Raw genomic sequence first — 27864 nt, forward strand, 5'->3', positions numbered from 1 at the left:
GCCACCAAATCTGAGATATTTTTAGACCAATGTTTTTTATGCCTGAGTGGCCCATGTAGGACATGTCAGCCTGCAGCTAATGCAGCCAGCTCCCAATATCTAATTTGGGATTTTGCTCCAATGTGACTAAGACTGTCGGATATTTGTTTGAGGATAAAGAGTGTGGTGTACATGTATATTATGACTTATCTTTTGATAGTTACACATAATATGTTGGCATCTATAGCACTGTCTTACTAGCCTGCTTTCCTTCTGCCTGCTGGATGCTTCCAAAAGCTAGGCATTGACGTCAGGGTATCTCCTGACCTGTTTAGCTGCGCCAGTGTCTCCTCTGGAACCTGCCAGCCTCATTCATCTTTTAAGACAGAGATTCATGTTTAATGTCCTTTTTAGAATGGAAAGGCTGCTAAACCGAGCAGTTCCAATCATCACTGAAAACATTCCATAGTTATTCTAAGGCTCATTATTCCAACAGCCAATGACTGCAAGGGAAATCTACATCCAAGATGTGATTATAATTTAATATGTTCTATATAAAAAAACCTTAGGTGCCCTGGCTGGAACACCACTGTAGGGTCACTCAGGGAAGTTCAGAGTGAGTACCACCTGGGGGAGCTAGAATATCTCAGGATAGCCTCTTCTTCCAAAGGCAAAAATATCCCTTACATCAACGCTTTCTCTAAAGAACCGGACCATCCTCCTACCATACTGGCACGATTGCCCAACAATCTGGCGGGGCTTTGTCTAGATTCAAGCTGTGTAGTGAACCTATGAGGAGTATGATTGCTTACATAAATCTTCCTAATACCATTGTTGGTAAATTTGAGTCTGAGATTTCACAGGCCTCTTCTCAACAAGGTCCCGGTGAAGGGAAAACAAATACAACTCGATATCCGGCTGAAGACAACCATTGAAAACTTTGCTACATAGACAGGTTCTATATGCCTAACGAGTTTTACTACATTTAGGGTTCTTTGTAGTCTTCAACAATCCAATTTGTTTTTGTTCTAGAGTCACTGAGAACACTGGAGTATGACATCATACACGTGAAATTAATCATTCAATGAAATCACAGGGGAGAGAACTGTGCAGGAGAGATCTACCGGCCCACAAAACATATTCCGACCCCCTTGTGGACATTAACTCCTGTAAGAGGCTATGTAGAGCAATTTTTCACGTACACCGTCTCTTCTCTTCACGCTGGCTCAAAAGAAGACTGTACCTCTGATGGGATCTTAAGGACTCTATCTCTTGTTTTGACTGCACCCACTGGCATCTGTAGTTCTGTTTATTTGTGACAAGATTTGGGGGAACTCATTGGTGCCTATTGGGGGCATTTACTATAAATACCATTATGCAGCAAACATTTTCCAGTGTTGTGTGTATCTGCCTCCTTCTGCGGTTGGATGCCCGTACACACATGCAGAGTGGTAGTGCCAAAGCAATAAGCATTGTGCATGGGTATAATGCAGGTAAAGCTTGGATGGGCCCTTAGTGCAGAAACTTTTATATCGAATGTGGACCATCTGTAGTACTTGTACTTAAAAGAACTTGCCCCCCAATTTGTTTTAATCTCAAACCTTTGGTGGCAACAGAGCTAAACAAGGCTTTGGTTCTGTAGGCATTAGGCCCTACAGAAATTGAACTAACTGAGCTCAACTGATTGTACTGTTGAACCTGGCATGTGATTGGTAGTCAACTTACACAAGGACTTGCATGAACCAAAAAGTAGTAGGAATTCACAGCAATTCACCGTACCTTCTCCCACCAAGCCTGTCGATACATTGGTGCAAGAATCTGCTGGCGCAGGAGGGGACCAGGTTTCTCTAGAAAGCATCACTTTCAAAGCCATCATGTATTATTAGATAAAGGAACTGACTTCATATTTTTTGTGGTTACTACATTACAAAGGCCTAATATAATTACCTTAAAAATCCACAATCGAACCTTCCTGGTCCTCCTTATCTACAGCCCATACTTACATGTGAAGCAGGAATCCATCTAGTCTAACGATGTCATTTCTAACTAACGTATTTATGTTCAGCCCCTATGAATATCGGGAAGCCCGACGCGGTTAACTGTCCGTGATCCCAGGTATTTCCCCGGCGCGAAGGATTATTTTTTCCCCCCATAGCAAGTGATCATTCCTGTGGATTTGTTCACCGTGGCCTGCGAGCCGGAGAGACATTTTTCAGCAATGTCCTTATAAGGGTCGCCCCCTCTAAGGGAGACGATAAAGGGGTGGAGAGAAGAGAGGATAGGGAGAGCGAGAGAGAGAGAGGAGGAAAAAAAAAAAAAAGCGAGCGAGAGAGAGAGAGAGAGAGAGCTACAGTTTGCTCGGCTGGACTGTAGGGGAAGAGAATGTTTTAAATAGCATGGCATATCTTCACACAGTCACACAGCACTGCATCACTACAGAAGCGCAGCATTCCTGCAGCCAGAAGAAGCTTCATGTACTATTGATCACATACAGGTAAGTTCTTCCTCCCCAAATCCGTGACGGGCTGCAGATCAAAAGGCAACACTAATTCCCAGACAGAATGGAAAGCTTTTTATGCCCTAGGGGAACCCGAGATAATATTAACCTTTTTTTAAAAAAAAAAATTCCCACGACGATCTTAAATAAAAACCTTGACCTAGACCTTGTGTCTCTGATAGAGGTCCATAGACTGAGTGTCTTATTGGGGGGGTTAAGCCAAAATCAGAGCATTTTTTTAAAATTCCCTTCTCTTCTTGCTGTTGTAACCCGTATCCCCAGCCAGCTCGGAGCGCATGTTTGTTTGGGTAGCTGCTATGTTGTGTTGCCGTCTGGGTTGCCCGTCTTTTGTTTTCGTGCGTTGTCGTGCCAGTGTACATCACACAAGATGTTAAATGTTTCCCTTCTTTGTATCGCTTTGCCAAGCTGGGTCTCAGGGATTGTCGTAGTGCCAAGCAGTGTACTCAGCGCTGCTTCTCAGACAACAAAGTTGGGTTATGTCTTGGGAAACTATTAAAAGGAATTTTTTTTTTTTTAAGAAGTAATATTTTTTTTTCTGGAATAAGGGCACAAAAGGGAAAAACATAGCAGCACAAAGTCAGTGCAAGGGTAAGTGTTCTAAACAAGCAGAGGCTCCTCTTAGAACATACCGACCCCAGATAAGAACCAAATGAGCCATTTAACTTGATAATTTCCTACCTAAAAATAACTGCCTATAGAATAAGAATACCTCGTCTATCCGCCCTTACCCATCACATACACGTGCTTAATTACTGACTTTATTTCATGACACTCGCGTAACTTTTTCCTAGGGGAGGGCTTGTAATTCACCATTAGTTTTAATTACTTTGATTCCCACCACCTCCACAAAAAGATCTTTCCATGCATCCACTACACCTCCTGTAATATATTAAGACATTTAAAATGAGCAACTGCTTTGGTTTTTTTTTCCAAGTTTTATTCATTTGATTATTAGATAGCCCCTAATTATTTGGAATATTTTGTATTTTATTTTATATTGAATCTTGGTAATTATGGTGCAGGACAGTCGTATACGTTATACAATATATGTTTATAAATGGATTCCAGTAGCGTGTGTCAATGTATGTATGATCGGTAACGGAAAGATAACAATAAAAAATGTAATCACAAGGCAGGCCATGAGACGCTATGTTCTGTATATAAAGCAATTATTGCATAGAATTTAGGATGGTATTACACGCATATTTTCATTGCTGGTAGTCACGTATGTTAGGGGTCCTATAGGGACTATACCTGGAAATTTCCTAGGGCAGGCCAGCTGGAACTTGCCTTATCCCGAAGTAGTGGCTTTGTGAGGGGCGGGGCTAGACACTCAAGGGGTGTGGTTAATCATCAGATGAGAGGGGTTAGCCCCAGATAGCATTATATTGCCAGGGAGTGGGAGGGTAATGGGGTGTTGAGTAGGCGTGACCAAAAGCTGACCCTGAGACTCAGGGAAGTAGTGCTTCACCAGGAGACTCTGGGTGAAAACTGGAGAGTACTCAGGTAGGGTAGGGATCGATCTCTAAGTGAGGAATGCCCTTTGCACGACTTGAGTCCTGATGCCATTGCTTAAAAAGGTTCCGTGGTAGAACCACCTATGGATGGATCCCAATGATGGAACACTAAATCCTGTATCCCCCCAAAGATGTGCTGGGGACCCTTATGAATGCTTGGTAGTAAAATATTACAGACATCATTAAGGCCAGTTTCAAACCCCCTGAACCATTGGTTCTACCAGCACAATATATAGAGCATTTTATACTCGGACTATAAAGAATACCTTCAAACGTTTCTGACGACCAAAGAGGGCCACATCTGTTTTTGGTGGATGGAACTGATGTTATGGTTTTACAAAGACTATTTAAGTGACATTATGACCCCTAGAGCTATTTCTGTAACTGGGTAAAGCATCCAAAACCAAGTATTTTATTTTCACAAACATATTTATAAACACATATTGCGCATTTTAAACACACATCATTGTTAGTTTTATTGCTATGGAGCTATGTGATACATTGATACACAATATACAAGCTGGGCTCCTCATTTGTGTCTGAAGAAGGGAACATCCTGGATCAACAGAAATGTTTTTTTTTTGCAGTGTCCCCCTTTAACATTATGGGGTTAATATCCTTGGATATACTACAGTGGAAGTCTTGTATTTGAGTTATGTGTAGAGGGATAGTTTACTAACCCTGTTTGCCCCACTAAGGTAAAAAGCACTTATCTGCAGTTACCCTCTTCCATGGTCTGATCATTCTTGCCACTGGTTGGCTGCTTGAAGCTGTCAATCAGTGGCAGAAAAGCGCTGTCATTGAAATCAATAGGAACTCTTTCCGCCCATGTGCTTAGTAGTCGTAACAAACCCCCGCGCCTGCTGCGTTCACATGTTGAAGCTGATGGTGGTATGCATATCGCAAGCAGGGAGATGTGTTCAGCCACAGGGATGGAAATGGGCATATGGAAGGATTCTGCAAAATCCACAAAAAATTATAGGGACCGGGCAGCTATATTTTTTAACCCCTTCACGACAAAACCCATACATGTACATGCTCATAATGCGTTGTCCTTAATGGGTTAAAGTGCATATGATGGCTGGAGTGTCCTCATAAGCTAAATGCCGTAGTTAGCATTCCTGACTCCTTCTACTGCCCCTTTAAATCATTGAGGACATGTCAAATATACCCACACCCTGCTAAATATACCGCAGTGTACTGTTCAATATGTCTTTTATCCCCTTTCCTACATTCTGATCTGCTCTTTATCACTGCCAGTGTGGTAAGCCAGCACAAAGAGTGCAAATCCTTTAATCCACTCAAATTGCCTTGTCAGTATATAGACAAGGAGATCCATCAAAGTCCTCTTAGGACAAAGTTCTTCATGGACAAGCATCAAGTTTCTCTGGAGAAATAAATCAGGGTGTTCAGCTCTACAACCGGCAAACGCTGATAAATGACTAATACCCTTCAAGCGTTATCCATTGATTAAACAATTTTACATTTTCGTCTGCGTCTCGTTTGAGGTTTTTTTTCTATAAATCGGAGTTCTTTTGGCCAACTGAAGCATCACTGATCAGAGAGGAGATGTGAGAACTTGCTCAGAAATACATGACTGAATCCGAACCCTGCACGGAGATTATAATTTAATAACATTTTAACCCTATGAGATCTCTGCATCCGTCCCAACATTTCGAATGGTTAAAGAGGGACACTTTTTTTTCATTGGTTAAAGCCATAGCTGGAGGCGGGGCTTTACTGAGACTTTTTATGTGACTTTCTGACCTACACATGACTATTTATGTAACTGGCATTTAGGAGAAGAATGTATTATTTATTGAAATGTTGCAACTTACAAGCGCATCTTCTGTTGTGACTTTTAGGGCAGTAGAACACTGCGATACCCTCATATCCAACAAACATTCTGAGCTCCTTGGAAAAAGGGACATCAGAGGAGAACAAAGGGACAGTCACGCTATTGTTCTTATGAAGGTCTATATGTTTTTCTTGATTTTTTAAAGGCTCCGGAAGTCTTTATGTCATCCACACTGAATATACGTCCAGGTATGGCAGCTGATTTCTGGGGCAGTCTTGATTTTCAAGTGCTGGGGGTAACGGAGCTTCACCCACCCTCTGCCACAGCATTCTGCCTATTTCATGCCCAGCTCCAGTCCTTTACTAAAAGACCATAAAAGAACAGACTGGGATCAGCTCGATCAAGGCATATAAACAGACCAGTGAGTGGATACTGTCTGGGAAAAGATTAACATCTTTATCCTAATAAATGGAGTATGGGGTAGCATAGCATGCATTATATCATATCCAAAGACGTAGTCTTCTTACATGCACACATATCTGTGAATTCGGAGGGCACATGTGGTTTTAGAATGGAGATATGCGGTGTCATTTCACTTTATTATCCAAAGCGGTTTCTGAGTCATCATTATCAAGCATTCCCTTGGGGAGATGGAATAAACATTTACAAGGAAATATTTCCTGTTGGAAAAATCTGAGAAAATACGTTTTAGTAACTTTGGCATAGTGTGATACACAGACTCTGACTCCTTTGTGAAGACGTTGGCTAGGGTCTGTTCATCTGTGTCTAGTAATTGGTAGTTATTGCTTTTTTTCGGAGCGGGAGGCTTCACACTTTTTTAAGTACAACACCCAATGATATGAGCCTCCTATTTTAGCTGGACTGGATTTACATTCCAGGCAGGGCTGCCCTTTGGATTTGCTGGACCTTGGGGGCCAGTATACTGTATAGGGTGCAACCACTGGAGGAGCCCCTCATAATCCCACACTAGTGTATTCCTCCCCGATACCTACTTTGTAAATCACATTGTTTTCAAGATAGACACTGTTAACATGTGGACTGGCGGCGATGTAAGGTGGGCACCCTGGGTGATGAACATGATGGGCTGTGACTACACTATATGGACAAAAGTATTGGGACATCTGACCATTACACCAACAGGGAGTTTGATGACATCACATACTAAATACATAGACATTAATATATAGTTGATCCCACCTTTGCATGATCAAAGATGGGCTGACTAGTAGGGGCAGGGAGGTGTAACCGCCATTAATCCTCTCCCGCACTAGATACACGTCTCCACTAGTCAGGGAGCAGTCAGCTGCTTGAGATCCCGTCTCTTGTCCCTTTCTAATGTCGCTTACAGAAAGCTGGTAAAATGTCAAACATTAGCTCAAAAGGGTATACCGGTACTTCAAAATCAGGTCTATTGTTTTGAATGCGATAAACACCAAAATAATCAAGACCATTAGCCAATTTTGTTTTTATTAAAGTCTATATGTTGTGTGTATGACCTTTTTTTTTACATTTTTGCACTCATATAAGGTATAGCGCACCGACAGGGTATGTCTAACCGCAGGGCTGAAATAAAGTAGCAAAGAACCATTTCTTAATTCATATTATAGACTTTGTATAAATGTTAAGCTGTTGAACATGACTAAACTGCCACACTGTCTTATTTTCTATTCCTAGTCCACGAGGGGTGGTATTCCTGTCTATGGCTCACCAACAATGTTCTTCAATAGGGAATAAAGAGATAAATGGTCATCATATTCACTGCACAGGTATCTTTAGGATAGTTAGTTAGCAGACAAAACCTTTTACGTGCTGCAGTTTCCAGATAGTGGAGAGTTGGCATCCATAGAGAACCATGCATTGTTAGCTTCCATAAGGTAACATTCAACACGGTTATATCACTGTTTATTGTTAGTAATTATCTCAGGTAATTATCTCATGAAGTCTGGAAGTGAATACATTTGTATTGTAATCCATTTACACCAAACAGGAGCTGTGAATGAACTACACAGCGGTGGAAATACTTCTGGTGAACCAGATGTGAAGAACACTCCTAGGTCACACAGATGTCTTCCCAACATATTGTCTACCTCACATATTAGTTATCGGTCATACAACTAATATGAAGTAGGTGTCTTGGGAGTTGTAGATCTGTGAACACCCAAGAGCTTACCTATAACACTATCCAATGTTGATTAGAAAGGCTCTGAGAGGTTCTTATGGAAGGGGACCTAACACAAGGTTTTAAATTAAGTCTGACTTAATCAGCTTCTCTATAATTCTTTTCATGTTTCTTCTACAGGGCAAGAGTTTAAAAGAATTACAACCATGCCTCTTGGGAAGAACGGAAAGAGGAAGGTCGAGGACATTAATTTGGTGTATGACATCAAGGAGAAACTGGGAGCGTGAGTGTCCGATGATTAAATTGGGATGTATTTGCCATAAAGAGTCACTGTAATATTAGCAAAACATATTGACATATCATCATAGAGTGGATCCGGAGAATCAGGTTATGGACACAATGTGAAAGAGGCAACTCTCCAGAGGGCCCTGCTCTCCCAAGAGCCCAGCTCTCCCAAGGGCCCATAGATGTGCTCTCTCTACACCGGGTTAAGTGAGAGCACCTTGGTTGGTTTGATGTAGAGCTTGAACCCCATTTTCATGGTAAATGCATATTGGAAAAAAAATTATTTGATAAACACATATTAGAGAAATATTGTGGGGGGGGGGGTTAGGCTGTTCATTTAATTAATTTAAAACCAAGCTTACAATTAATTTCACACCCCAAAGATGCTGACAGAGGTATTTCCTTGGGAATATTAGCCATACTTATCAAGTAGGACACTTTGATGCAGACATGTTTAGTAGTGAGCTTTAAGGTTGTTTTGTTCAAAAACATATGTTTTACACACTAATTTATGTGATATGGTTTACGGGTTCAAATAAGCAATGCATGTGTATTATGTGTATATTAGCTCTCTTACTTTCCTGTTCATAAGGTCTGCACGATTATTGTTAAGTTGCTGGTTGGTCCAGGCAGGCTTTTTAAGGATGGAATGGGGATAAGGGGTAGAATTTCAAAGTTACAGAGAATCTCTGTCCATTTGTGACAAAAAAACTTTACTTTCTTTAGCAACAATGTTGGATTTTGTGTCGAAATGTAATCACTGCACGCAGGAAGACCCCTTCTTTTTGCTCTACTCGGAGCAGAGGAGTTGGTCATCTACTGAACCTGCCTGCTACCCATTCTTTAGAATATAGTCCTAAACACAGGTGTTTAACGAAATATTATATCAACAAATTCATGTAGGGCTTTCATTCTAATTCTAGAATTGCATTTTACGCAACTGGTACTTGTTTTCCTGTGTGGAAGGATGTCTATGCCCCTATGACGTGCAGAATTAATTGAAGTCAGGTGTTGTGACGTTGGCACCAAGAGTAATATTTTAGGCTGCAGGTGTTCTGCGGAGAACCAAATAGGAACTTAGGAAGCCTGTTTCAGAGTTATGATAGAGTAGGACCATGAACATTACTCGATTGAGAGAGAAGGGTTTCCCAGCATGAACCCAACAGGCCTAAGGATCTCCTAATTAGCCCAATGTTTAATGGCAGTGTGGCCTTCAAGCCTCTACAAGGTTTTTAGGATAGTCATTAAATAAAAAGAAACCCTGGGGCAATCATTTGGGGGTTCAGAAGGATGTCTCCTGCTTTTTTTCCTACCTCTGTCCTTCCATAGACTGTTTGTAGGCGTAAAGAAGCCACCTGTGTTTGATGTAGCCTTAGGAATATTGCCCCTATCTTTTTGAAAAGGCTACTTCTTCTGAATTAAATCAGACTGTCCACCTGTGCTAAAGAAACAGCCATATTGCACTGTGGGGGACACTTGAGGACCAACAATAAGGCACCCTGCTCTAGATGACCAGGTTGGAAACAGCCATAGAGAACATGAAGAAGAGAAGAAAACACTAGTTTCTACCTCTGGCTGCAGGAGCAGCTTGCATTCTGCTGTCTCTCTCACGGTTACATTGTCTGTCACTTTAGATCTACTTTAACTTCCTTTATTTTTATCTTCCTTGTTGTTGTGCCTTCCTAAGAATGTCTCTAGAACATTAGGATAGACAGGCGGCAGTTATGAGGTCGGGAAAGGTAGCCTGCAGTTTCTGTACAGATAATGATAAGCTCAAAGTCACACGATCCACCAGAAAACCTGAGTGCTGTAGCTACGGTCAGCTTCAGTGCACTTTCCTAGTGAACGTTCCTCATCCAATTAAAATGGTAAAGGCTGACTAAATGCCATCCCGGGGCCACAATTTATATGCATGCGTCAAGTATGGCACTAAAATTATACGGGAACTTGATATTAATTATTTCTGACTATATTCTGGACAGCTTGGCCCCTTCATGGTCACACATCTAAATTTGTTGAGTTCTATGTATCTCCGAAGGTCTAACCAGGCTCCAAGTGAAATCAGGATTTGTTCATCCTTGCTACCCTCGTCTCAAATAAATTAGCATGTTTAATACAGGAAGGGACATGAAGTCTTTAACTTGAATTTTTATGAGATGTGAATACTTGAGTTGGTAAAAAAAACTGTTGTTATTCCTTAGAACCTACTTTATGGCCCATCAAAGTCCTAAAACTGGAGTTTTAAATGATCTTGCAACTCTGCTACTACTGGTCATATTTATAAAGGGAATTCTGGGGCAAACAGCATGAACATCTGGTTGGTTTACACTGTCATTTAGAACCTTGCTCCAGAAATGTACTTTATAAAATATAGCACGTCTCTGACACAGATCTTAAATGGCTTATATTCATGCAGCGCTGGGTTAAAAATGAAATAATAACCACAGGCTAGTTGCCTAGAGTTTTAATTGTGGATTTGGCAAGCAAACAAAATCTGTATTTTTGCAAAGCCATCTGTAAATTGAAATAGATTTGCAATTTCCAATGTGCCAGTCAAACCGAGCCTAATTTATTGTTCCAAGTTGCATCTGCCATACTGAATGCTTCTGTCTGTTTACTATGGGAGACATTTTTTCTGTAAACAAACAAGTACAAAAAGTGTGTAAGATCTGAGAGTCATAATCTGAGGTCATACACAGTTGGTTATAAGGGATAGGAGGGATGGCACCCTTTGGCCCGCAGAGCAGGTAAAGCCAAGTGACCCCTATCGGCCTCATGCCCCTCACCCTCAGTAACCCACATAAGCACTGGAAGGCATATTAACGCACACTCTCATTTTTTACACAAACTTACATACACTAACACGCATACACACTCACTCTTATGCAGAGTCTCCCTCTGTCTTACATATACACATTCATGCTCACACACACTTACACATAAACTTTCATGCGAACACACAAACACTTATACATATACATTCATGCTCCAGCTCGGACCAGCCTTTTGCGAACAATTTTGAACCTTTTTAACGAAAATCGTTAATTTGTACAAATCTCTGAAAAAGAGTGAAACTCCGACGAAACTATGATTAGCATTTTTTGGCAGCATTCCCAGAAAATGTAGTTAAGGTTCAGAGTAGGTACATGTGTTAAGCAGAGTCCAATAAATGTAACAGGTGCTGCTTATTAAGTATTAGCAAATGCAAACTCCACAGGAAACATCAGGGTGCAAAAGGTTTCCTACAACAAATTAGTGAAAAGCAAAACAAACACATTTTTTCCAAAATTGTTTTTTACTTTGTGCACAAGTCTATGATATATATATATATATATATATATATATATAACCCACCCTGTATGAATACTACGAGGAAAGGTATCTTAACTATCCTACATTATTATTTCTTCCCATTATGTTATCTCTTTGTTATATTGCTGAATGTCATTAATTGGTTCAGGCAGATGGGGGATGGCTAGTCGAAGTGAGAGAATGTCAGGGCAGAGAGTTAACTAGATAATAGGAGAATTATGGTCTTCTGACAGAGATTAAACCTTTTATTTTAACAGAATATCTCCTCATAGACCATTAGACCATAGACCAAAACTTTCCCAGAAGAGGGGAGAGATAATGGCTTGTATTTTCATGTCCTGGGTTTCTCATCTTGTCTTGCTGTTACACTTTCCTAAATTTTGTTGACATCAACTGGTGGTTTGGAAGGCATGTCATCCACTTTGATGAAACAGAGCCAGCCTTCAAAACATATTCAGATTTTAAGTTTCAATTAAAGAACAATGCACCCAAAATGAGTTGTCCTGAGATGATTAACCTGCATAATTGGGTGCAGTTGTCTTCATACACCTCAAACAGCATTCTGCTTCATCCATGATGATTATGGAGACTCAGGAACAGATTGCGCAGCTCACATAATAGAATATTTGTTTCTGGGATTTAAAGAGCTGCAAATACACCATGTCCAGAATTAATGAAGTTCTCTGAGATGAGACATGCTTTATATTCATTTTTTTAATTAATTTTGTATACTTCAAGGGCAGAGACCAGACCAAGATCACAAAAACTATTGCTAAATGCTTCCGAACACTGTTTGATTTCTAAAGTAGGAAGCACAGCAATCCATCCAGAGAACTTGCTTCATGAGGATATGTTGGGCTCTTGTTTTCTCCTTCTGTCCTAATTATCTCCTCCTGCCCACGTTGTGTCAGAGGAAGGGAGGGAGTACCAGCCTTCCGTGCTTAGGTGTCGTAACAAGGAGTTACAGTAAGGAGCAGATCTTCCTAGGCATTTGTGAAACAAAAATCAGCAGGGAATATGTATCGAGCCCCCATATCTCTCATTCCACTACAGAAACCCAACTGATTAATCAAATCTCTCTCCTCCTCCGCCTTCTTTCTGTTCCTTCATGTCAGCCTGGCTGGGTGCCGCTGTCATTGCCCTCCTCTTCCCACGCAGTTCCACAGTCCGCGGAGATGGTGCCAGCCTTCTCGTGCTAACGAGGAGGCCAGGTAGTTAGTGAGCTGTGGTTTTGTGTGCGTGGGTTGAGGGGCATATAGTGTGTAGGTGGATGTCCCTTCTGAAAGCCTTGTGGTATCGAGACGAGCAAAGAAACACGTACTTGTAAATATCTTGCGAAACTGCAGGAACAAAACTAAACAGTCGAAATGGTTATTAGGTTATTAGCTATTTTAAAGTTTGTTTTATTTATTTTTTTAAACTCTTCCTTTGGTTTTTTAAATTTCTTTGTGTATTTTATAGACATATTTGTAACTGCGCTCTTATAATACGGCAGAACACATTTCTAAGGAATGACACGATTTAGAGATTAAAAGCAAAAAATACAACAGAAACGTATACTATTATTATTATCACCTTGTATTCATATAGTGCCAACAAATTACGCAATACATATATTCAAGGGGTCTGACGAGACTAGAGTTGACAGACTAAGACATGCCGATAGATTAAGTGGAGAGGACCCTGCAGGTCAAAGCATTTTCTGCAAAATTCTGTTATTGGACTAAGTGAGCCTGTAGTCCAATCTTGTTCCTGCCTACCACTTCTTCAGGAAGGTTATTCAATATATATGCTACCCTTTCAGTGAAGGGATTTGCTAGAGGTCCTCAACAGCTAGCATTCCAGTTGTTGGTAACTTGCAGCATCCATGATTCTCCATCGATGTTTGGTTGGTGGAATGATGACTGAGGAAACTGAGGATGACTGAGGAAGTTCTTAAGGCCAGTATCCTTGTGGACCCCAAAGCTGGACGATGGTTTTATTTCTCTTTTGTACGCATACAAGGGTCAGATAGGTGGGCCTCAGTACCCTAAGTAGTTATTTTATATAGTTATAGTTATAATCACAGCATTATAAAATGGCCTATAGATAATAGCTGGGAACATTCCAGGATTGACTCGGAGTCTCCGGGTCAAATCCTCCTTCCCCAGGTCTCGGGGTTGGTTTCTTCTATGTGTGACCATGCCCTCTCATGCACATGTTCTACCCACTTTCCCTTGATCCCTGCCCATAGTCCCCCCCAAAAAAACACCCCAGAGTTACCCCATCCCCACATGCAGTTACCCCCCATTTCCACATGAAGCGCCTCCTCTAAAAGTGGGATAGCTCCGGGGGAACCTGCCTTAGAAAGTTTCCAAGTAGGATTATAAAACAGTGAGTTACAATGGGAAGGTCATTTAATTGATTTACTGTAGAGTGTTACATAAAGGGATTTACATTTCGCCTCCTTTTCTTTAGGGGAGCATTCTCTGAGGTAGTCCTTGCCCAGGAGAAGAACTCACAACGCTTGGTAGCCCTGAAATGCATTCCAAAGAAGGCTCTTCGTGGCAAGGAGGCCGTGGTGGAGAATGAGATCGCTGTTTTGAAAAAGTAAGAAACTGGATAATTTGTGTTAATTTGCTAAATATTTGCCCATCTGTATTTATTGGTGGTTTTATAGTGTTTTATAAATAAATTGAGCATGAGTGTTTTTTTAATAGAAGTCCTCCCAGCCTTCCTTTTGCCCTGCAGAGTATTTGCAAACGCAGAATGCCACCATGCGTTTGCAAAAAGAGACATCACTAAAATGTAAAGAAATAATGCAGCAATCATATGTATTAAAGTGTACATGATGGCTGGAGCGTCCCTTTAATAGAACTTTAGATCCACGACAGCAGAGACTCCATCGTTCTGAATTCTGCTTATATATATAAAGAATGGCCGCCTCTAGTCATTAACCCCTTAAGGAGAATGGACAGTTCCTAAACCCATGGAAAACAATGCATTTTGATCCCGTACATGTAAGGGCTTTGTCATTAACGGGTTAATAACAGCTCTTTGTGGATTCTTTGTCGATATCCGCAGTCGGTGGTGCTGGACTGCCGCTTGCCCGCTGACTGCTACCTGTAGCATCCAGTTCTGATGCACTCCCTCCTCCCGCTTCATAGCTATACCACCGAGACACTGCGTACTGATTATAAATCTCCTCACGTTTTTATGTACACATAATCGTCTGCTGAGATGTAGGATGCGGTATCGCAGCCCGGTCCATGATGTCAGCCTTATACACGGATTGCTCGTGTTTGCAGAGCTAAGCTGCAGGTCTTCGCATGCCCTCTCTCTCATTGCCAGTTCTCCTTTGCAAATGGTTTATGAAGTAAGGAATTAAAGGGGTCCATCTAGCGGCCCCTGAACCTTAAAACCTCCATTTTATCCGTCGGACAGCAACGTATTTGAGGATTTAGTTTAGGCATACGGCAGAGATGAGAGAATCTACTGGGACATATTAGACGCAGAGATTGGACAAGTCTAGCCAGCATGGATAGGCAGCCTCTGGCATTCCAGCTGTGGTAGGCTACACTCCCATGATGCTTAGCTGCACATACTGGCAATGCATCATGGGAATGCTAGTCTGCAGCTCTTGTTGTGCCCGAGGCCACATATTCCCATGAGCCACCATTAAAACTAAAACAAAGATGCTAGAAATATGCGTGTGGGACTAACACAATGTCCCAGTATGATAGATTTACTAAAGTGTGAATGGAGGATTCATGCAAAACACGTTGCTCAGATAGCTGCACACAGCTGCTTGTAAAAACTGCACTCAAAACAGCTCAACTACCCCATAGGGGTGTCACCGGACAATGACTGAGGCATAATTTATGACTGTCACTCGCTCAAAGGACACAGATAGCCCCTCCCGGAAGCTGCCTCCAAGAACTGCACCGATCACAAGCTCCAAATAATCCCTGCTTCCTGTTTTCTCGTAACTTCTATGGCTGGGCCTGGAGAAAGTTAAACTTGCAGTTACACTTCTATGGAGTGTATGCAAGAGAGTAACTTCACTGCAGAGTGTTCTTAATATTTTGGGGCTTACTTCAGTACCATAGAAGCATTTCATTTTAACCCTATGGACGTACATGTACGTCCTGAAAAAAGCATCCAATAAAGCCCTTTAGGACGTACCAGCAAGTGCTGGTAAGCCATTACATAAGGAATGCCTGATCCCGGGATCGGGCATTTCTTTTTGGGAGACATCACTACTGGTGTCAACCAGAAGGTCAGCAGAGGAGAGGATATTCCCTGCAGGGTCTGTCTATCTAGGCCCTGCAGGGATATTCAATCACTCCCCTACTGGGCGATCACGTGCATTGCAGTCCCTCAAAGCAAGTCTATGGAGACTTAGTTGGTGATCAGGGAAGAGAGTGATAAATATTGTTTCTCCCTCCCACAAGTGGAAAAAGTAAAATAATATATATATATTTTCATTTTTTTTTCTAAAAAAGCACTAAAAATAAAGGATACAATCAACAAAAAGTGAGCTAAATGATGTCATTGTGACATGCTAAACATACATTTGGTCATTGTTCAACAGGGAAGTGTAGAAGAAATTCTAAGAAAATAGCAAAAAAACTTTTTTTTGTTTTTTTACATACTAGCACACAATTATTATTTTTTGCATGTTTCTATGGTTTCAACTGACAGCCCTATTTGTTCTTAAAACAAAAAAGTATGTGTGGGTACACATTTTTTAAAAAACTTTTTAATATTTTTTTCTTGTTCCCTAACCTACACTGCTTACCCAACTCCCTCTAGCCACCCACCATAGTACCCTGCCTGCCGGCAGCCCACTGGGCATCTGCTGGATGGCCAGTCCAGGCCTGACTGTGATACACTCTTGGGATTTGGGTCCCGAAGAGAGACTGTTGCTCCTAAAGAAGGACATTTGGTAGATATAATCTGACATAAAACAGGCACTCATGAGGCTTCCCAAGTACTCAACTGTGTTATGTCAGAACGTTAGCAGCGATATATTTTGCTTATACATTTGTCCAAGAATAATCCTACAAATGGAAGACTGGAATGTATATTAATATGATCTCTTCCATTTGTAGATACACGCAGAACACAATGTATGTAGCAAAGCTCAATTTATAAACTGCATTTCTTTTATAAATCAAAATGTCAAGGCACCGAGCAGCCCTTTAAAAGGATTACATAGAAAACTGTTTTCAAGCATTTTACTTTACCAAGATGGTGGTAGAGAAATTGAAACGCCTCCCATCAGAGGTGGTAGATACAGTGAGTGGATTTAAAGATGCATGGGGTAGGCATAAAGCTATCCTGATTAAGGTCTCTACAGTTGGGAAAAATGGGCAGATTAGATGGCTGAATGGTTCTTATCTGCCATCAAGTTTCTATATTATATGAGAAATAATTTAAGGTTTTACTCCGATTTCCTCTCTCATGTGTCAAAAACATAACAATCAAATGTTATATAACTGGTACGGAGATAATGGGCGACATTCAATGACCCATGTAAACATTAATTGGTGTTAAAGGTGTTTGAAAATGAACGCTTTGTGATTCGGCTCGCTGACTGAACTCGAACATGCGCGGCCAGATTCCAGACGGCAAACACACAAAAAAAGCTACTATTGAAAGCAAAGGAAAATTTCTGTTAAGTAATTGAATTTTGTGCGCACGGTAAAGGCTATTACAAAAAACACTATATAGAAATAAATGTAATACAAAATTAAACAAGCAGGTGAAAACACAATATATTAGTGACAATGTATCCATTTGAACGCCGATACATATTTTATAATATATCGGTTGTTTATTGGGCTAGAAACATAGAAACGTAGAATTTGATGGCAGGCAGGAATCGTTTGGCCCATCCAGACTGTCGGTTTTTCTTGATGTGAAGACTCAGACCTTAATCAATATTTGGTCTTGTCTGAGATTCAGGATAGCTTTATGTCGATCCCATGCATGTTTAAATTCCCTCACTGTATTAGCATTTACCATTTTGCTGGGAGGCTGTTCCATTTATCTACCACACTCTCAGTAAAGTAAAACATCCTTACATTACATCTAGACCTAAGACCCTCTATTTTTTTAGACTATGACCTCTGGTTCTAACATTTCTCCTCCATTGAAGTAAATACCGGTACATTTAACCCTTTTGCAACATAGGGCGTACTATTACATTCTTGGAAACAAGCCCTAGGTAACCATGGACCTAATAGTATGTCCTATGGTTTCTGTACCAGCAATGCCATGTCCCCTCTGGTACACAGGAGGTCAGGCCTAGGGTCACCCCTGTCAGCAGGAGTTAGCATCACTAGCTTCCTGATGACTGATCCAATGTCAGGATACCAGAAAATGCCTGAACAAAGGTTTTAGGCGTTCTTTACCGACGGTGTCAGTCCGGACAGCACCAAGAACGTTAAATCTAAAAAAAGAAAAGAAAAAAAAAGAAAATGAAAAAATAAACAGACTCCAGTGATGTAACCATGACATCATAAGGGGTACCATCCAGTATCTGAGGTCCTTAAAGACCTGAAAGGGATCTCCAGTCCAAAAAAGTGTGAAAAGTGGAAAAAAGTAATGTCCAAACACCTTGTGTCCCTCCCACTAGAACTATACATTAAAAAAAAAAACATTCCTTGCACTTAATCTTCTCTTAATCCAAGAGCATTTTGCTCTGTTATGAAAGACCATATCGATTGTGGGTATTATTCTACTCAGGGGATGAGAGAGAGAGGAAGAGAGCGACAGAGAGAGAGAGAAAGAGAGGAAGAGAGTGAAAGAGAGGAAGAGAGCGAAAGAGAGAGAAATAGAGCGAAAGAGAGGAAGAGAGAGAAAGAGAGGAAGAGAGAGAGAGAGAGAGAGAGAGAGAGAAGAAGAAGAAGAGAGAGAAAGGGGAGATAGAGTGGAAGAGAGAGAAAAACAGAGTAAGAGGGAGAAAGAAAGGAAGAGAGAGAAAGAGAGAAGGAGAGTGAGAAAGAGAGGAAGAGAGAGAAAAGAGAGAGAGAAAGAGAGGGAGAGAGAGAGAGGAAGTGAGGGAGAGAGAGAGATTCCTTAGTTTTAACTGATAATGTTTATCTGGCGAATCTTTTACCATCTGAGCAGCCCTTCAAAATGTCAAAATGCTTCTGGGGAAAAGGTCTCTAGAGCTGTGATTAAAGCAAATGCCCACAGTATACTCTGCAGTAGCTATATATTCTATGTCAAAATCGCTCTACCATTAAAAATATTACCCAAACACTTTTTTATTTTGATGTCATAAAAAAGAGCCACACTCAATGTTTGGTCTTATCTTAAAGATGTCTCTACTAACCATTCTGTTTTGGATTTTCCTGTTTCCTGTTTTTTTTTGATAAATGTATGGGTTGCTAACAGTTGATGAGATGCACACATGACTATTTGCATCAAAGGATGCATCCAGCGAGCAAACTGGGCCCATGTATGTCATTACTAAATCAATCACATCGAGTACACCTTCATTAATCTCCTCACCGTGTACGGGTTGGACAATTTCGATGCAATTTTGCAGAAGATGCCAACCCTGTGACATTCATAGGCCGTTTTAATAATATTATAGAGGGATTTGCTCAAAAAATCCTAAATCACGATCAGCCTTGGTAAATTGCTGTTATTTTGCAGAGAAAAATGCGTTTTCATACTAACGTGACACGCAAGCCCCTCTCGCATCATGGGGCGGCGGATTAAAGTAAATCACTAATATTACGTGTCGGAAGGAAAGGGCTGTTTCGTATCCAAGTTTGACCCCTCTGAGACACAGTAATAATACGCTGAGTAACTGAGACCCAGCAGGGGGTTTATTCGTCTTGCACATTGCAGGCATCACGGGGGGAAATTGTCAGATTTAAACATCTATAATTTATATTCTTCATAGATATAAAACACGTGGCTCATAATAGGTTTGGACTCATCATACAGCATGTTCAAACAATTACCCCTCTGCTTCTGATCTGGCTTCATGTGACCTAGAAGCAAAAGGAGTGAGCGGTGCTTTGGCCATCTGGAATTTGTATGAGAACAAACCTTTTTATTTAATAGTAAACATTGTATGGATAGTTTAAAGATGGAGCTGCCTCTGGACTCACGAAGAGTCATTCTTCAGCACGGAGGAAAGAAAAAACCTTTGTATATTGAAGGAAATCTCTGGGGAGCCATGGCTTGAAGAACTGCCCCTCCCTCGGGACACTAAGAGGCTAACTCTGACTAGAACTAAAATGTAAAGAATTTTTTAATGTCATAGCAACAAGAAATACGTAGATATGTTGACAGTCTTCAAATCTGTTGATGGAAACCTTACGCTCCGGGGGAGCCGACACTCCGCAGATCATTTTGCTAGGTAGCCAGCTGTCTTGAGATGGTCCTTCAAAACTGTTTGCCCAAATTTTAACCATCATTTGTATCTGGTTTGGCCCACACTGGCATTGTAGAGCCATACTGAAATGTGTGGCTCCTATACAGACGAGAAATGCATTGGGGTGGGATAAGGACAGAATACAAATATTTATCTCATATTCTATGCTTCTTTCCTAAAACATATTTTGAAAAGATGGAAAATGCTTTAATGTGTAAAAAAATGTACATATTTTTCAAGCCAAAAAAGTGTGGATCAAGGTGGTTCCGCAGAGCCTTTCACGTAGAAACACTCTACAGAGGCTCGCAGAATTAAGGAAAGTCCCTGTTATAGAAGAACAGGACTGTTCTGAAGATCGTATGTGCTATTATTCCCAGAGACTGGCGTTTGCTGGTTTCAATTAACTCCAAAAAAAACCCTCCCCTTATCTTGTTTTCTTTGTGGTGGGAAAAAAATCTACTGTGATTTATACCATCACAAGAACATTTCAGATCAAAATTGAATCTGCTTGGCATTTCTATTACTTTTTTTTTAATACTTATGCCCAAAATAAGAACTTTTACTGTTGCTATGGGAACCTCAGAACTCTTCGCTGCTTCTCCACCACATCTCTCCGATGTCCATCTTCCTTAAAACCACCCACTGGTAAATTAGACATATTCCTTTTCACAGATAAGAAAAGAAACTTGTCTATATATTCCGACACTGAAACATTGTAAAAAAGGTGAGATATTTTATCAAATGCTATTAGTCTACCAAGAACATCAGAAAACCCAATAGCATTTTCTCAGTTGTGAGAAAAAAAATACTTAAAAATATGTTTCTTTTCTCTTATAGGATTAATCATAAAAACATTGTTGCCTTGGAAGACATTCACGAGAGTCCTACCCACCTTTACTTGGCAATGGAGCTGTAAGTCTCGTAGATGACATTATTTCATATAAACATACCCGAGATTTTTTACATTACGATCTCAAGGACACATTGTCTAGAGGGGATGACTTCATATTCTGCATTAAGTGATGATAAATAAACCTTCCAACTGAATTAAAGATATCTGTTAGTTCTGATGAATTAGGATTTGTCCATTGATCAGTATTAGTGAGTTACCATTGCTAAGCTTCTACATAGAATCTTCATGATGGACAATTAAAGGCATAATGTTTACTAATATCAGGGTCAACCCATTTACAAAGCTCCTAGTTATGCAGATGAACACATTAGATCAATTGGAAATCTCACCAGTATACTGACATCTAGTACAGGTATGGATAGAGTGCATGTGAACTCTAAGTCCAAGTGGACTAGAGATAGCATTCATTTGGTGAATTTGAGGTGGGTAATAACACAAACCTGCCAATTGTTGGACCTGTCTGATACTAGTGTCCCCTGTTCCTAAATGAAAGCCCTACAGTTGGTAGTCTCAGTTCCTTTTCAGTTGCTGCGATATTCTGGCCACATAGCTCTAATTCTCTTGCCCATTTGTGCCCACAACCGCTGACCCTTATTTAAAACTCTCTCCACCAGCCTTTTTCTCTCAATCATTCCCAGCCACCTTTTACTAAATCTCTCCTATTGAATGATTCAGACTGACTCTGGAGCCCCATCACCCATAGTGATAGAATTCATTACAAGACTTTCAGTGCCAGTCCAAGTCATTCCTTATCCATATCTCATAGTGTCACGGGTGGAGAGCTATTTGACCGTATCATAGAACGTGGATATTACACGGAGAAGGATGCCAGCCAACTAATACGCCAAGTCCTGGATGCTGTCCAGTACCTCCACAACATGGGGATTGTTCATCGCGATTTAAAGGTACCGGAAAGTGGGGAGGGCATAGCTTGGCTACCTTAGGCTGGCTGAACATGGAGGTCTGTCAAACAGGCTACGGTTCTACTATCAACAAAGACATGTGATGAAGGGGGATACTGGTATTAATATTGGATAACCTAATTATCTGCCACCTCACCTTTCTCTTTATCATTTTACCTGTCTGTGCTGGTAGCCTGAAAATCTCCTCTACGCTACGCCCTTTGAAGAATCAAAAATTATGATCAGTGACTTTGGCCTGTCCAAGATTGAAGATGGTGGAATGATGGCCACAGCATGTGGAACACCAGGATATGTTGGTAAGGATAAGTGGAACAAAATTGCATTCGCTTCCTTGCCCCCACCCAGCCCATTTGACATGTTTGTGTGATTGTGCGGTCCTTTGAGAGGGAAGCACCAAGAAATTAGGTCATTGGGGGCTCAGACACTATATACCCCCTGCTGTCCCTACATTTATACTATTGTGTAAGAAGCGCGCTGTGTAGACAGATCACACCCAAGTCATCTAGCTGTACATGGAGCTGTGTAAGAACTCCAAGAGAGGAGTGAGGCACACAATGGGGTAGGCCCATAGCTGAGGCTTCGTTCAGAGACAAGGTGATCTTTGTATAAACAAGGGCAGACATGTGCATGTGTGTTCAATGTCAAACCTAAGAGTATTACTGCATTACTTATCTCATGCACCTTTCCCAGCTCCTGAGCTCTTGGAACAAAAGCCATATGGAAAAGCTGTGGATGTTTGGGCTATCGGAGTCATCTCTTATATCCTGTAGGTATCTACACCTCTTTTATCCATCAAGGCAATAGGGAAACTATATCCTTCAGATGACTAGCATATTGTATTTTTGCAATATATGTAAATTATGTTTCTTAGCATGGCACAAGCTTAAGTTTAAGATAACTGCATGTGTGTAGTACCACATTCATGCATGCACAGTGGCATGTCCCATGAGACAAACATGGGGAAAGGTTCCCTCAACAAAATGTGGTGGCCAAGGAATTTAGAGTTTCTGCTTCTCTCCCGTAGGTGAATACATTTCTTATGTAGAAGGCATCAAAAAGTCTTCCTTGAGCATCAGCAGAATGTAAAATAATGAATTCTTCATCCCTGTTTCTATTCCTGACAACTGGTGTTTTAACACCCTTTGATAGAGCCTATCACAAAATCTGATGATGATCATGATTTCAGTGTCATCTAAATGTCTTTCTTATGATGTATAGAGTCAGTATCTAACTTGTTAAATGCCTACATTTGATGATGACATATTAGCATTGTTTTGTGTTATGTCTAGTAGGCAGTTATAGAAACCCAGAGGTTCAGTGAAGTTAAAGCTTCTGTGCAAGCAAAAGCAGTTAGATAAATTAAATGATAATTAATCAATAATTGTATGTGGTATTATCATGACCGGGAACTCTTAGGGGATATAGCCAGACTGATCCCAGGAAGGCAAAGGATAAATGTTTTCTATAGCATATTACCATTAGTTAATTACAACTGCTGCAAAACAGACAAACAGATCAATAGAACAACGTCTGCAGAAGGCTGTGTTCATAACAGCCGATGGTCATGAGGGAAATGGCTTTAAAATGGACCTGCCATTCACGGATGTCTACAACAAGGGCTTTTTTTCAGATGCCGGTTGCCATGGGAGTAGGAACCTCTCCCACTCCTTCTCACTATCTACCCGCTCTCACTATCTACCCCCTCTCCCCATTCTCACTATCTACCCCATCTCACTATCTAGCCCCTCCTCAATATCTACCCCATCTATCTACCCCTTCTCACTATCTACCCCCCCTTTGTAGTTCATAAGGTCTCTGTATCGCTGCTCTGCCGTGGTGCACGCGGCTTCACTGCTGAGCGCCGGCATATGACATCATATTCCGGGCGCTCAGCGTGAAGCGCCTGCACCAAGACAGAGGCCTCGCACTCCCACTACTGCAGTCGGGGCAGCGCTGAGGCGGGGGTGGCAGGGAGCAGAGAGCAGGGGAGACTCTTGCGGCTCTGGGGGGAATTTCTTCATTATCAGTCCCCCCCACATGATTTACTGAGGGGATCACAACCTTGTGGCATCCACCGATTTAAATGGCCCCAATAATATAGTGCTGGCAAAATCTTTTAGTATGATTGAAAATCAGATCAGAATAATGGGAAATGTGTAAAGAAAATCTAATGTGTTTTGGGTGTTTTTTAGGCTCTGTGGTTATCCCCCTTTTTATGACGAGAATGATTCTGAGCTTTTCAACCAAATCCTGAAGGCAGAGTATGAATTTGACTCTCCATATTGGGATGATATTTCTGAATCAGGTATGCACTCGTGACTAGAAAACCTCTTTGATTATCAGCCTCTGGTACCTGGTTATATGGAACTCGCATTCCGTAGAAATGATTCATTAAAAGGTTGCTCCCTTATTATACCAACAATCTGAGACTAGGCGCTTGATATTTCTTTCATCTAGAGTCATAGGCAGTTTTTCCACAAGACCGTTTTTTTCCTCCAGCCAAATGATTTACACGCATTAGGCGCATGCTGGAGGAAACCTTTCTGTTTGCACCCGGTGCCAAGAACATTTTATATAACGGAGGATGAAGTTTGAACAAGAAAGAAGAGACCTTTCAACCAAAAAAGTGTACATGGAATAATGAGTTCCCCTGGGAATAGAGAGGTCCAGCATTATTAGCTTTGAAAAATTCTGTTTCGGGAGACGCAGGCTGAAGAACGTCGTGGAGAACATACTGTGGGGATTGCAGAAATATTTCAAATTTACATTTTGTTTTATGCAATCTCAAAGCCTACTTTTACAACTTTTTATATCCTTGGGAATCTTTCAAAGCCTTTTAAGCTCAGTTATGTTCTTTAAAACTGTTTGACATTGTATATACATATAGCAGATATACAGACTACCGGCAGGATATGGAATGTCTACATTGTTTTATTGGTTGGATGGTGTTCTGGTTTGGAACATCGGCATACACATACAAGCTTTTAAGATGTTATATGCCTAGAAAAATGTTTGATTACATTAAGTTTGGCCACCAAGCTCCATTTTTCTATGTTATACTTGAAGTTTGAAAAGTGCATTAATAATAAATTCACAAAAAAAGAAAATACAGGGACGGGTGGGTAAATGTTCGGGGTAATAGTACTGGATCTTTGTTAAGTCTTCAGATCCTGATCATGAGGTCTTAATCCTGATGGGAATTAAACCGTTTTATCTTGTTATTATATGCTTGATGTCAGTATAAGCTCCTTGGAAACTGATTTAAGGTTCCACAAACTATCAATGAGGTGAACATGTAAAGTTCAGCTTTTATTCATCCAAGCTGAACCTACACTAAGAGAACTAATGTAATTCAACATCTAAAACCTACTGGCCCTATCAACCCAATTAGTGGACATTTCAGGCTGTAGTTACAGACACAATCAGAGACATTGCATTAGTAAATAGGATTATTTCCTCTTTAAAGCAGATTTGTCCCAGCCCCACACCTTGTGTGTATATCATGGAGAAGGCTACCTTAATGCTTTTTCGAAGAACTGCTTGATTATCCCTTCCATTATCTTATTTTTGCCCTGTTGTAGCTGATTAGTTCAGGCAGTGTCTATAGTGGTGGGCTGAGAAGATGGTAGAGAACTTCTGGACATTGATTAGATAACGCTGGCTCTGCCGCTCACAGATAGAGCTCAGCTTCCATTAAAGGAGTCAGGGTTTGTGTTTCTTGTACAAATCTTCTTTTTTTTTCTAGCCAAAGATTTTATCCGACACCTTCTGGAGAGGGAGCCGGAGAAAAGACTGACGTGTGAGCAGGCTCTGCAGCACCCATGGTGAGAACAGGTTGAGATGTCATCTGCTGCCATACATCGCAGGAAGAGGATATATATTAGAGAAATTGGACAAGGAATGCATTCCCCATAGAGTAGCCTAGAGTAGAGTAGTATCTTTATTAGAGTATACCCTTTTTTATAAGCAAATACACTTACATTAGAAATCTGATCACATAATTTAAACACATTTTTAATAAAATGTAAAGAAACCAATATTGATCCTATGGGGTATGGACACTATGAGAATTGGGGAGCTGCCTCTCTTGCCCCACTCATTGCCATGAGTTTGGTCCAATTGAATCAAAAAGCTTTTTTTCCCAGAGAAAAATGATTTGAATGTTAGCCCCATGTATACATCAAATATTGCATAGTACCAGGACGTAGCGCGTCAAGTTAAGGTGACATTATCAGTTCGGAGTATATTTTTGGACAATGCCAATATAACTGCTATGACTTCTGAATGTTAAATAAAGGAGGTTTGTCTTGGAACAGAGAATGATGTGATTGAAACTCAGACAATGTGACCTTTGTACTTTCTGCAGGATTTCTGGGGACACTGCGCTAGAGAGAGACATCCATGGATCGGTTAGCGAACAAATTCAGAAAAATTTTGCCCGGAGTCAGTGGAAGGTGAGATGAGATCATACATGGGTTGGGAAACAACAGCTCTTTAGATGTTATGAAACTACAGATCCCATGATGCTCCAGTAACATTTGCAAGACCAAGATTTGCTGCAAAACAGGGGCCTAATCAGACAGTTACAAAGACCAGCCCAGTTACAATATGGAAGTCTGTGTCTAGCCTCCATAGCATGTGTCAGGATATGACGTTACTAAGATACCTTAGCACTGGGAATCAGTCTAAAATGTCCTTACTGATCACTTGAATCTTGTTTATTTAACATTGACCAGAGGGCATTCAATGCAACATCTTTCCTACGTCACATAACCAAAATGGGACAAAGTGCTGAGACTGAAACAGAGGAGAACCCCGGAGAAGCTGCCCCAGAACAAAAGGACAAGTGGTGATGGGAGGTGAGATGACTTATACATCACCAATATAGTATAACTGGCTTAGTATTGGATACCCAAAAGCTTGGTGGGGTTGTGGCCAGTTGGCGATCACCTCTGGCTATGGTTGCATTTTTGTGACGGACACATATCCATTTTACATGTTGGAGACCAGCAATGTATAATGCTGCCCTGGAGTATGTGTGATGTACCCCGTCTGAGAGTTTATACATCCCACATGCTGCATACACATATTAATGGATATTATTTCTCCTTCTTAAAGAAATACTATATGGCGATTTGGGTGCTTAAGTTTTCTGAGAGTGTTTGCTTCTTTAGCTAAGCGGGTATTCCTGCTTCTCGTGGTCTCAGCTAATATACGATGGAAAGCCTTGTTGGTACTATGGGTTCCCCATGGGAAATTTAGCCTTTCAGTAACACCTTGAGTCTATTTCGCCCTAATACCAGGCTTATTAACGCTTGGCACAGGTCGGTTTGTGGTCGTACCACAAATTTAACCTCTTTTATCTTTTTTTTACAGATGAAAGTGGATGACGCTTGGAGTACCCCGCAGCTGGGATCTCCATGTCAGGCACTACACCCTTGCATGAGCTTGTGGTGACACCTGTCTGCATGATGCCTTCAGCGGCCAATGGCTGTTCTTCCCTTAGCCCACCACGGCCACCCTCAACTCCCAGCCCCTCCAGCTGGCCCCAGTTTTCAATGTGGTACAGAAGGGAGCATCGGCATTGCTGCTTATCATTCTTTCCAAAATCAAAAGGGCCATAAAGAGAAAGAGGTATAGATGATTGATTACTGGGTATTTCTTATTGCTGATAAATCCCACATTGTGGAGAGCTTTCAGCCGGAAGATCATGGAAAAAGGAAACAGAGGGCAATGCACTACCTCATTGCAAATACGCAGTGGTCACTCTTGGGTAGTCATTTACTTCACCACCCACTCCATCCAAAAATCTGTAAAGTGCACACATTCTACGTGACCCAATTAGCTACCTTGGAGCATCGATATAATTTACTTAAGTCCTTGATGTCAACGCTAATAGGTGGCAACCATGTCTTCTTTTAAAGGTGCTGTTTATATTACAACATCAGCATATGGCAAATGGGGAAAAGGTGTTCCAGATCCCTTGGTGGCATTCCAAAAATGTCCCCTGCTTGCTTTCAACGCCTCTACAGCTAAATATATCCTCTATCTATCCTCTTTTTGATTTCTTTAGTGTCTCAAGATCTCCCTTCCTAAAAT

The 27864-nt window shown here is 41.0% G+C and overlaps 1 protein-coding gene across 1 annotated transcript; it reads left to right on the forward strand.

Moving 5' to 3' along the window:
- Nucleotides 1–2293: 2293 nt before the first annotated feature.
- PNCK (pregnancy up-regulated nonubiquitous CaM kinase) lies at nucleotides 2294–27489 on the forward strand. Its single transcript, XM_053473601.1, has 12 exons — nucleotides 2294–2473; nucleotides 8133–8235; nucleotides 14007–14138; nucleotides 20767–20841; nucleotides 21609–21747; nucleotides 21938–22061; nucleotides 22456–22531; nucleotides 23958–24070; nucleotides 25511–25589; nucleotides 26132–26219; nucleotides 26502–26624; nucleotides 27142–27489. The coding sequence occupies exons 2-11, from the start codon at nucleotides 8159–8161 to the stop codon at nucleotides 26616–26618; spliced, it is 1020 nt and encodes a 339-aa protein (XP_053329576.1). The 5' UTR covers nucleotides 2294–2473; nucleotides 8133–8158; the 3' UTR covers nucleotides 26619–26624; nucleotides 27142–27489.
- Nucleotides 27490–27864: the final 375 nt, after the last annotated feature.

Source organism: Spea bombifrons, chromosome 8 (genome assembly GCF_027358695.1).
Source record: "Spea bombifrons isolate aSpeBom1 chromosome 8, aSpeBom1.2.pri, whole genome shotgun sequence".
In the NCBI taxonomy this organism is placed as follows: domain Eukaryota; kingdom Metazoa; phylum Chordata; class Amphibia; order Anura; family Pelobatidae; genus Spea; species Spea bombifrons.